The sequence below is a fragment of the Tachysurus fulvidraco genome, chromosome 2, assembly GCF_022655615.1.
Source record: "Tachysurus fulvidraco isolate hzauxx_2018 chromosome 2, HZAU_PFXX_2.0, whole genome shotgun sequence".
In the NCBI taxonomy this organism is placed as follows: Eukaryota; Metazoa; Chordata; class Actinopteri; order Siluriformes; family Bagridae; genus Tachysurus; species Tachysurus fulvidraco.
In genome coordinates this window covers 3,058,807-3,070,876 of record NC_062519.1, presented here as the reverse complement: position 1 = coordinate 3,070,876, position 12,070 = coordinate 3,058,807, and the positions used below count along the sequence as shown (strand labels likewise).

General features: G+C 40.8%; 1 protein-coding gene across 1 annotated transcript; it reads right to left on the bottom strand.

Annotated features, from left to right (window-relative positions):
• Nucleotides 1-259: 259 nt before the first annotated feature.
• On the bottom strand, nt 260-10,652 carry elk4 (ETS transcription factor ELK4). The gene is made up of 6 exons (XM_027154837.2): nt 10,496-10,652; nt 8,981-9,195; nt 7,820-8,512; nt 6,385-6,564; nt 3,921-4,037; nt 260-3,767 (listed from the first exon to the last, which is right to left on the bottom strand). Exons 2-6 carry the CDS (start codon nt 9,185-9,187, stop codon nt 3,666-3,668), a joined length of 1,299 nt encoding a protein of 432 aa, XP_027010638.1. The 5' UTR covers nt 9,188-9,195; nt 10,496-10,652; the 3' UTR covers nt 260-3,665.
• Nucleotides 10,653-12,070: the final 1,418 nt, after the last annotated feature.

Sequence of the window (12,070 nt, the reverse complement as noted above, 5' to 3'; positions counted from 1 at the left end):
ATTTCAAACAAAGCGAACTCTAATAAGATCAGACACTGACTTGTTTACACAAGCTTTCGTTTGCGTTCCTCACACTGTGCTGTGTAGCTGCAGGCATGTTGGGCCAAGTCCATGACCTCTGACCATGAAGAAGCAGCTGTAGCATACATTAATCTCCACTGTTGTGCATTTAATTGCCGCGCGTTCGCCGGCGTTTGCGTTTCACGGGTGTTTGAGCCGCTAACATCTTAGATCAACAAACCTCACACACGGCTACAGATTCTGTTTTAATATTTCTCCTTTTATTCAATGTCCACAACAGCTAACAAGCCAAATCCACATCTGTAAACATCTGCGCTGGGTGTCACTGATCCAAAAGACAGCGGGGACCAAAAAAACTTTAGAAAACAGCATTTACATGATATGTTTAAAGGACTGGTCACTTATCAAGTCAGTGCTGAGGGGGAAAGAAAAGCTTTTTAATCACAGAATTCTAGACAAATTCTATGAAAAATGTGATCATTTGTTTATGGCATGATGATGAATTGGCCATAAAAGTAGTAAATATACAGAAGCTGCATAGGTTCCTCTGCTATATTAGGGGAAAATGGAGGTATGCAGGATTTTATTTATTTATTTTTTTCATTTTAATCTGAAGAATTGTCAGATTCTTGATGTAAGTGCCACTGAGAAAGTTAACACTGAGAAGTTGTACGCAAAAAATATATTAAAAAAGTTTGGGAATGCTACAAAGGTAAACTTAAAAAAAAAATAATAAAAATAAAATTTTTTTAAAATGAATTATTTTTCCCCCCCGGAAAACGACATTAAGAACTAATCACCTGAAAGATACAGATAATATTTACACGCAAGCGGACAAAGGGAGTAAAACTATACATAAAATATCAGCTCTTTTTTGTTTTGTGGCAAAAATACTTCAATTACTGTATAATAAACAAGAAAGAATATAGAGGAAAAACTAATCCCAGTAAAATCCCAGAACTGAGGGGCAAATACTTTTAGGAATGCTCAAGTCGAATAATTATATATATATATATATATATATATATATATATAGGAGGAAATCTGAGCTTGCAGGATGCCTTTCACTTGGTTGCTGCTAGTTGAAGGAAAAAAACAAACGTTCACAAAAATAAACAGCATCGACGCAGCATTTCTAACTCTGATGCTGATAAAGAGCTCTCTACGATCGATAAACCACATGTAGACGAAAAAAAAAAACCATTACAAAACCTCATTATCTTAAGTAATTAGCATAATGTTACAGCGAACCTCTGATGACGTCTGTAGGTCTGTAAAGCACCGACGGCCAGAGGGCTGACCGCTGACCGACCAATAGGAAAAAAAAGAAAAAAGAAAGCGGTTTTCATCTCGTACGGCAGCACATGATCACACTTCCTAATTCGGCAGTATTGTATAATTGTGTGTGTGTGTGTGTGTGTTATACAAAGCCTTTAAAAAATTAGGGAATTAAAAAAAAACACCATGTTGGATTTTATCACTTACACGTAAAGTAAAACTAAACGATCAACTTTTTATTGTGAAGTATATTGTAGCTTAAAAAAAAATTATTTTATTTTAATTATTTATCTATTCGTTTTAAATCCCTCATATTTTGATTGATTTTATTTATGAAATTCTAATCTCTCTGGCATGGCTGTGTATTTCTAATGCCCCTTTGTTGAACTCTATGGTTTGTTCTCCATGGTAAGTTACTGACTGCATAAGTGCTTGGTGTTTGTAAGTATTTAACATTCCTGAGACTTGGTCTGAGATGCTAAATAACTTGGTAGGTTTTTTTTTTTTAAATTTTTTCTTCGTTAGTCGTCACGCTTTCGACGCCGAGCCTCGGGTTCGATTTGTCCGGCGTCCGGCGGCGTGCGGCCGTCAGTCCAGTTCTGCGTTTGAATCGTGGCTTGACGAGGTCCGAATTCGACACGACGTTAGAGGTAGGGTTTTGCGTTGTGCAACTGTTTGATATGCGTTTCCTGGATTTTTTTTTTTTCGACCGCGGTTATAAAGATAGAATATAAAACGTCACTAGAATGTGACTTTCGAATCGGTAATAAAGATAAATTGTTCTCCATGCTTTAAATTTGAAGTGTAGAAAATATTTTGTTAAAAAAAAAATATATATTATTTCAAATTCAATATTTCAAGATACGATGCAACAATTCTGTGTTTTTTATATTGTTTTGAAAAATCTAATCAGAATTTTTAGAATTGAATGTGAACAGATTTGAATTTTTATTAGGAAACTTTTTTCTCTGGTTTGAATGTTTCTTTTTTTCTTTTTTTTAAACAAACGTGACGCAATTTTAAAATTTGTCTTGTTCGGATTAGAGTTCGTGTAAAAGTCTAGTACGGATTGCTGGATCTGCCGAATCGAATCTGAAATCAATACAGTGAATTAGAGCTAATTTACGGTATTGATTTTTTTTTTTTTTTACGTTTGATCGAGTTTAAATTTCCTTTATTTAAATTAATAAAAGGCATAAAATTCAAAATCCCGGTGCCTTAAATCTCATTTCCAGATATTTCCTTTCTAATCTATTTCTTATAGAAAATTACAAAAATAGCTTTTCCGGGAGAATTATTTTTTGGACACCTGAATTCGCCTCAAGTCTGCCTTAAAACCTCACATAGATATAGAAATCTCTTTCTTTAAAAAATAAGGTTTGTTATAAAGCCTCTGAACATTCGATACAAAAATAAGCATCTGGATGTCTGAGTCCCTGTGTGGTTTTTAACCGGACGAGATTAAATCTCTGTTTCTGAAAGGAGTTTTAAACGTCTTCGAGACGTCGAGACGTCGAGAGTGCGTAAGTGCGTCGTTAAGTGACCGAGTCGAGCGCTTGTCTCAAGGTGCTTGTAGGTTTATGGGAAGGAGAAAAAAAAAGGTGCAAGATGAGGTTCAAAATGTGTAAATTGTCTCCCTCGCGTTATGAAGGCCTAGTAGGGACGCATGGATACTGACGCTGGGGCTGAGTATCGTATGAAGATATCGAGTGAGCGTAGTTTAAAAATGCCAAAACATCTTTTAGCCTGGCGAGTAAACTGTCTCCGGATGATGCTAGGTGAGTGAGAATAACGACTCTGGTCCAGTAGGATGTGCTGATGCATCACCATCTAACTTTATAAAAAGATCCTACGTGTGTGTATGTGCGTGTGTGTGCGTGTGTGTGTGTGTGGTCGCTACTGAGATCAGGGAAACACAATCGGAGCTAAATAAAATGCTCTGTATGTGCGAGGCCTGGAGGTGCGCGGTCGATTAACCGCTAAATCGGTTACTCGTTTCAGTTTCGATGAATCCCGACGTGTAAAAGTACGAGTGTGTGAATCGCTGTAAAACACGGTCATGAAGAAACCCACGACTATTACAGGGACTCCCCGAAAACCAGCGACACAAACACGGCTGAGACGTTTGCACTAGTCCAGAACACGGAGCAAAGAGAACAGCATCGCAACCCTCCCACAGGATGAAGATGAAGCGGCGGTCCTAAGCCATCGGCGTCGCCACGAGGGAGAATTTGGTCGACAGGTAACAAGGTGGTTGTGGAGGTTGTGGTGTTGGTGGGGGGGGTTGTCACGGGTTGAGGACGTGTGTTTTTGTGTAAAGTCGAACCCACCGATCACAGCAGTCTGTTTGTCTTTCTTTTCATCCTTTATGTCTTCTGTGGGTCTGGAGAGAGAGGTCCTGGTGTGTTGGTGCCGTCCAGAGTGTGTACCGGCACCGAGAACTGGGTGGAGCTCAGAACGGACGGAAACTGTGGAGACGGAAGGTAAAAGTTTATAGAAAATAATAAATGCCTGCACAGTTTTTACATTTTTTCCTAAATCTCAGTTCTGTTAAAAGATAAACAGGAAGACGGGAATCCTGGCAGATATTTCTCTTCCTTCGGCTCTGAGGGATGACGCACCTGAAAGAGCGTGTGTGCTCCTTGTCTTCGGGCCGGGCTGATGGGAGCGACCGGACTGAGCGTGCTCCAGAAATGGATGTTAGAGAGCAGAGGACTTGGTGTGAGCAACAGCGGCGTCTACGGAAAAACAGATAACAGCCGATCAGGACGTTCCTTTATTTACTGTTCAGCTGTAATGTTGGCCTTAAAGTATATAGTCGTTTATCTTTGTTCCAGTTAGTAGCTTTGAGTGATCTCTAGAAACGACAGTGATGCAGAAGCACGAGATGTCTTCGTCATATTCGTCTACTACAGCGGAGCAGGACGCCGGATTCTGATTGGTCAGAAAGTGGCGATTTAAAAATAAACAAATAATAAATAAATAAACATCCTGTTGCTCCAATTAAACAGATTTAACAAATTGAACTGAAAACAGGAAGCACATTTGTATTGTGGACTTTCCCTTAATGTTAGATGTAGCTATATACAGATAAAATGTACACCGTCGTTCTTTAAATAAAGAAAGAAAGAAAGGAATGGAATTGTTGGAAAATTGCTGTGGTGTAAAATGGATATTTTCTTATTACAGCCTTTCGTGTTAACTTTTAATTATTCCTTTGAGCACAGCTGATTTATCTCCGTCGGAGCGAACGAGTCTGAAACGAAACGACGATAAACATGTACAAAATGTTCAAACTAAAACAAACACCGCACCAAAAGGGAAACCGGAGGAAGCCCGCTAGGTGTAAGGACTCCATGCATCGTGACAACACAAAAAATCAACAGCGGCACAATCCCTCGTCTGTCGCGTAACTAAAAACGATGGGTTAGAGACAGCTGAGCGTCGTCGTCTGGAGCCGAGCTTATATCTGATCATAAAAATCAGCCATTGTGTGGTCTTAATGAGGTCATCCATCAACCAAATCTCATCAGGACCCTGTGGGTGCGAGAGGCCGCCCATGCAGACACTCGCCACGACACCACCCTCCGACGCTGGTGCCTTACTGCCATCTACTGTTCAAATTACAGGCCTCGGTGGAAATATTACTCTCCGTTATTAACAAAACGCTTGCAGCCTCCAGAACTTTATTTCATAACACATTGGTTTGGTAGTGATTTGGGAAACCCCTCGAATGGCTGTTTCCTTCTTTGGAAATGAACTGAAACGGAAAACAGCTCCTTTCTTTGTAATCCCGCTGACAGACACGTCACATACAGCGTTTACAACGAGACCTCGCTTAGAATTCCCACAGCCTACCAATCAGTATTGTTTTTTTTATTTTAAAATATCCATAAATTAAAAAATATGAATGAAATGAATATTAATAATTAAATAGAATGATGTTTCTTATTGTTTCTAAGGGGCTTTTTACACCTGGTCACTTCATGCATTTTCTGTGATCCGACGGTAAAAAGTCCAGGTCTAAATGCCCTCCCAAACCATAAATCCGATGGTACAAACCCCTTCAGGAGGTCTGGGACGCGTTTCAGATGAAACTGGACAGGTGTAAATGCATGTGGTTGTTCGAGCATGTGGTCATCAGCGCTATACTCCTCCCAAACGGAATTACGTCACTCGCAAGTGATCTTTCACCCAGGTGTCTCGTTGGGTCTTAAAATGCAATGCTGCCGCTAGCGAAAATGCAGCAAACGGTAAATGCTGTTTTATTGTAGCAACCGCATACACCAAAGCGTGCTCCATTTCAATTACCCCTGAAATGAGGTCAAATATATTTGCATTTCGGGCGGGAGTAGAAAGATCGCATTCGCCAAGACGCATTTATGTGGCCTAATGTAAATGGAAGAGTTTTAACAAATCAGAAAGCTATCGGATCAGAGAAAACACATGAAGTGACCGGGTGTAAAAAGGCCCTTAATGTTCTTTTTTTTCGATCTGTATTTGACATAAAATATAGATCTAAAACAAATGTTTCACTAACAAGACAATTCTCTACCGTTTTCTCTCGCACCACAAACCTGTCTCACCATCACGACGATTTACGGGAGAGTTCGACTTGAACTAACAGGTTTTCGACACGTCTCTATAAAGAAAATGTGCACTTATGTCACTTGTGAATACAGATAAATTAAGTATTATACGTAAATCACAGAGGAAGATTATAACACTATTACAGGCCAAATACAGTGAGTGAACTGATCAGTGCACAAACCCAGAAGGAACTGATAAAGATGAGAAAATTAAATGCATTAATATCAGTGTATTGTAGGTAAAGTACCGAAGCTCAGATGCGTCGGTGTGAGAACGGAGCTGATGTGGTTACTTCGGTCGCACCGATTGTGTCTCGCCTTCAAATACCAGAATTATACAGATGCTATACCATGTTGTAGCCACTCGATGTCAGTACAGTCCTCACAGAGAGAGACAGAGACAGAGAGAGAGAGAGAGAGAGAGAGAGAGAGAGAGAGAGAGAGAGAGAGAGAGAGAGAGCTCCTACGACAGCACTGAGGATGGAGGGATACAGACCTGCAGGAAGGCTGTAGGGAGCGACGGGCTGGACAGGTTCAGGGGACTCATGTCCGAACTGCTCACCAACACCGTGGGCATGAGCTCCAGCCCTCGAGGCTTCTTAGAAGTTTTGCCGCTCTGACTGCGGCTCAGGGACAGGGACAGGTCGGACGAATTGGATTCAGATGAAGGATAGAGCTGGGATTTAAAAAATTATACAAGATTCAGCATTTATGGAAGGAGACTCCAGAGTCGCTGCATCGTTACAGGACTTTATGTCTACAGGACAGAGGAATTTAGGCTTTGTGGTTTTGAGCTGCTCAAATATCGGTAATGTTAAGAACTGATTTGTTTTGCAGCACCGTACGAAACACGGAACGAAAATTTTATGCTAGGCAATTTCAAATACAGATTTTCCGCACCATAAGACGCACCGGATAATAAGGCGCAGTCTCAATTACGGGGTCTATTTCTGTACTTAACCCATACATAAGGTGCACCGGATTATAAGGCGCATGCTAAAACATACGGTGTACAAAAACGGTAACAGAAGCAAAACAGTGAGTTTAGTTGAACTTTATTCTACTATTTAACAACACACACACATTATTTTTTAATCAATCTTCTCCCACAAATCCATCAAAGTCCTCGTCTACTGTGTTTACAGTACATTTTCTTGCTTCCTCCACTTCCGAACCATAGATTCATTGATGTTGAATTCTTTCAGCTGCTCTATTCCCATTTACAACCGTGTAACTGATAGCCTGGAGTTTGTATTGTGCCTCGTAAGCATCTGATGTTTATTGGCGGATGGCAAACCAACTTAAGGCGCATTTACCGCCACCTACTGGACTGGAGTGTGGAGCGCATAATGGTTAGGAAGAAACAAATGTTGTTTTGCAACATACCGGTAGTTATACTGTACCTACCGGAGGCGTGGCAGAGGTAAGCGTACGTACTGTACGAATTACGTAATGTCCTTTGATTGGTTTATCGCTGCCGGCATACATAGTGTATCTATTACGTCCCTGTGCAGCGGGAAATGGTCCGACAGTCAACCAAGCGGAGCGCTTACCAAAGTCGCACAACATTTTTACAGATTTTTGGAACCGGATTATTAGGCGCACGGCCGATTTTTGAGAAAATTTAAGGCTTTTAGGTGCGCCTTATAGTGCGGAAAATACTGTAATATCTTCTATATGTTGTGTGGGGACTGAACACCACAACTCACAACCAAAACATTATCAAATGACTTGCTATATTTTTTACAAATGCCCACATTAGCCTGCAACTATACATTTAACTAGCAGAAGCTACAACTTCCCTTTTGTTTTTTTTCCGATTCTAATGAACACTTCTCAATTATGGCATAATAATCTCTAAACACATCATCTATAAATAAAACTCTCTTAGCAAATATTCAATTTATGCATAAAGTTTTTGTGGACTTTACCTGTAGCTGTAGCTCTGTGTGTTGAGAGGAAACCGACTCTACGTCTGTGTCGATGATCAGCTCCTTGGAGTCGGCGAGTGTGCTGGGTGAGGGCGAAGGACATCCCAGAGAAGGAGAAAACCCTGAGAGGATGATGCTCATCGGTGCGGCGTCGGTGCCAGAGTTCACCTCGAGTGGTGTGGTGGGAGTGAGCTGCTCTTCCTCAGGCTCTGACATCTGGATCTGGGGCTGCACGGACCGCGTGGGCGGAGTCAGCTTGCATGTCATGCTCTGTGTAGGAGCTCTGGTCGGAGACGAAGTCCCGAATTTGATGACTGAAGGAGTTTGTGCGGCGTCCTTCTTCTCTGCCATCTTCTCTGCCATCTTCTCCCCGGGGTTTTCCATCTTGATGGACTTGAAAAGCTGCGCTCCTGCCTGGAGAGAAGTCAGCGTAAAGGATGTGTACAGACCTGAGTGGATGTAGTCGTTCCGGCCGGATGATTTGGACTGGCTCGGAGCTGCGCTGCCTGCTTTGAAGGTGTCCTTGGTTACTTTGTCGCTGGTGGGTTGACCTTTGTTTGGGTGCTGCTCGGGAGAAGGAAGAGGACTCGCTTCGGTTCCCTCGGCTCGGGCTGCGTAATCGGCTTTTAAAATGTCCGGATAGGAGACAAAGCGGTACACAAACTTCTGGCCGTTTACTTTCTTAATGATGTTCTGAGTGGAGAAAAAAAAAGTTTGATCAGAAGACGAGCAATTTGTGGACAGGGTTATGAACACATACTTTATCTATAATCAGGATTCATTTTTGTTTCCTTTAATGTTGTATTTTATCCAATTGTGTGGATAATGATATTAAATACTTTTTCTGACTGTACCTCAGCTGTCACTGTGTGCATTGCTGTTCTCTCTCATCCCTGAGCAGAGTTTCCAGAAGTGATATTAATATCATTATTGCAATAACCATTGTAACCATCTGTACTCCTCTGCATGAGCTCTGCCAGTGTTACCATGGCAACCTGTTTCTCATGGATCAGACCAGTTCCCTACTTGTTTCCCCCTCGTTTCGTTCTCTCGCTAACCAGAAACTTTCTTTTGTTGAAAGGTGGCACAGAACACGAGCGCTCGGCTAATCGTTGTCGATTCCTCGCCGATCCTGACTCTCGTGTACGAGAGCATACCTACCTTGTCGTAGTAGTAACGCAGGGCTCGGCTCAGCTTGTCGTAGTTCATGCTGGGTTTGTTCTTGCGAGCACCCCACAGCTTGGCCACCTGCTCGGCCTGCAGCAGCTTGAACTCGCCGTCCTCATTGGTCCAGCAGATGAGCTGTTTGTTTCCCGGTTCCAGCAGCAGCTGAAGCAGGAACTGCCACAGGGTCACTGAGCTGTCCATGCTCTCCCCTACCAAACAGGAAAATCACAAAGCACTGTACGGTCAGAAACACCTTTAACAATAGGCTCTAGGAAGTGGAAACCGTGGTTAGCTATTTTTAACAATCTACACAATAGATGGCTGTTTTTTGAGCACCTACGGTCAGGTCATTTAGTTACCATATTAACTTTATTTATTAATTAATATTTTAAATAATATTAATATGGTTTATTAACTGAGCTGTTAGTAAAGTTTTTTTTTAGACGCAGACATGTTAAAAAAAAACAGCACTACAGATGTTAAGTCAACAAGAGATTCCCTTAGAGGTCAGGAGCAAAAAAAATAAAAACACCCCACATAACAGGGGTGTAAACCGGTGAGTAACATCACACAAGAGATCACTCGGTATCGAACCGGGAATCGAGTAGCTGTGAGGAACCGACACAAGCAACAGTGACTCTTTGTCTTGGATCTGAACAGCTCTACATCTTTCTAGCTTCTACGAGCAGCTTTGGAGTTTGTTTGTTTTTTTAATCATTTTTAATCCGTAGAATCATCCAAACATCCCAATTTCAGGCTTTGTACAGAATACACAGTAATTACTTCGACCTCAATCAAACCATTCACATCATTAAAATGAATGAAGATTAACACGGATTCTGTTCTGATTTTACACAACACTGTAATTCTAGTCGCGATGCTTGGAGAAGAATTCAAATACACATCTGGAAGAAGTTACAGAAATGATTTTATCGGCCCGAGTTAAGATTAACTATTAAGATTAGAGAAGCTAGCAAACTACTGCGACCAAAGTTCACTAGCTAGCAACTTAGCTAACTAGCTATCTACCCAACACAACTATTAACCACATATTATTCCTTACTTTTTAGTAAAGCTAAATGTTTTTTTTTTGTACCATAAAACACCACGTACGAGTGAGTGCGATTTCAGTTTCCGAACAACCTGTCAGTCAGTTAGCTAACTGGCTAACACTTAGCTAGCTAGCTAACACTTAGCATAGTACATAGCTAACACTTAGCGCGCGAGCTACGTAACTCTTGCTAACTTAGATAGCTTTTCCAAATAAACAAAATTATCTTAGCTTCAGTTTCTCGGCTACACGATATTCGCGAACACGGTGGCAATATCTATTTGTTTTAACTTCAACTTCGAGCTGATATATTAGTTAACATTATTCAAAAGGAGGCTGGCTAATTAGCTAGCATGCTAATCGGCTCAGCATGCTAGCTCGGCTAAGTTACTTTATAAATATTGCGCTGATTTTTTTTTTTGGCATATTTACTACTATCATTATCTTCATCATCATACCTGCCAAATTCGATCCATCCAAAATATCTAACTTTTCACGTCGAGAAAATAAAAGCAGCCTTCAAACCATGTAAAAGATTAAAACTCCGAACGGATTATTTTTGTTTTTATTCCGTCCCATTTTTTTTTTTTTTTTTTTTTTTTTTTTTTTTACAAACCAAAAACAGGAAGTCTGCGTTTCATTCCTGCACCGAGTGAAGCCACGACTTGGGCTGTGTTCCAAATCCCTTTAAACGCCCTACACTTCACACGATATAACCTGACGTCTCTAAAGACCTAAAAAAGTGCGCTACCTTTCGATTCATTGCGTTATTTAAGACGCAACCCACATTCATCTAAATGAAATTAGAGGGAAATTGGAAATCTTTTTATTGATCAAATACTGTTGAAAATTTAAAAAAAACAATAAAAAAACAAAATTCAGGCATTTCACTAATTTGAAATATGAAGATAATCTACAGGATTGTGTTAATATTTCTGAAGTCTTTTTATGGAAAAATTGCTGTCACCTCAAGTCAAGCAGCTGTTATTGTCATTTCAACCATATATAGCTGTTGCAGTACACAGTGAAATGAGACGACGTTTCTCCAGGATTGGGGTGCTACATAAAACAAAGACAGCGATAAGGACTTAGTAAGTTAGTCCTACCCACATAAAGTGCAACTGTGCAACCTGGTGCAAACAGTACAGGACAAGACAGACAAGACAGTGCAGGACAAAAGACAGTGCAGACAAAAAGTTACATTCATTCATTCTCTACCGCTTATCCGAACTTCTCGGGTCACGGGGAGCCTGTGCCTATCTCAGGCGTCATCGGGCATCGAGGCAGGATACACCCTGGACGGAGTGCCAACCCATTGCAGGGCACACACACACACTCTCATTCACTCACACACTACGGACAATTTTCCAGAGATGCCAATCAACCTACCACCCGGAGGAAACCCCCGAGGCACGGGGAGAACATGCGAACTCCACACACAATCGAACCCCCAACCCTGGAGGTGTGAGCCCCCCCGCAAAAGATAATTACAAATAAAAATTTCCGTCAACTAATCAAACAGTATTAGAATAAGTCAAAGTAATTAGAATGCAAAGAATAGAATACAATAGAATGCACACTGTGTATATTTCAAGATAGGTTTTTATACACTTTTACATCAGTCGTTGTTCATCATTGCACGCAAGTCACAGCAACTCTTGCTGTCGCCACCATTTCTTTCTGTCAGCCATACTCGTTCTACGTCCGAGTCTCTTCCGATTTAAAATTCAAAATACTTAAATGTACCATCTATGGTTATATATCTGACACAGTTAAATTTCTTGCTGCTAAGCTGTGGTTACATGTCCCTGCTAAACAAGCAATAGTCATATACATTTGGTTAAACCTGTGGTTAAGATATCGAGGTCGCAGTGTTCTTCTGCGAGTACACGAGACGATCCTAAGCTCATGTAAGTCAAGGCTCACTGCAATTTAATCCTACATTCTGAAAGGTTATATCAGGTTATACAAAGTTACATAAAAGTAATAAAAGAAAATGCTTCAGAGTTCTCTTGAACTTCTGAAAAATAAAA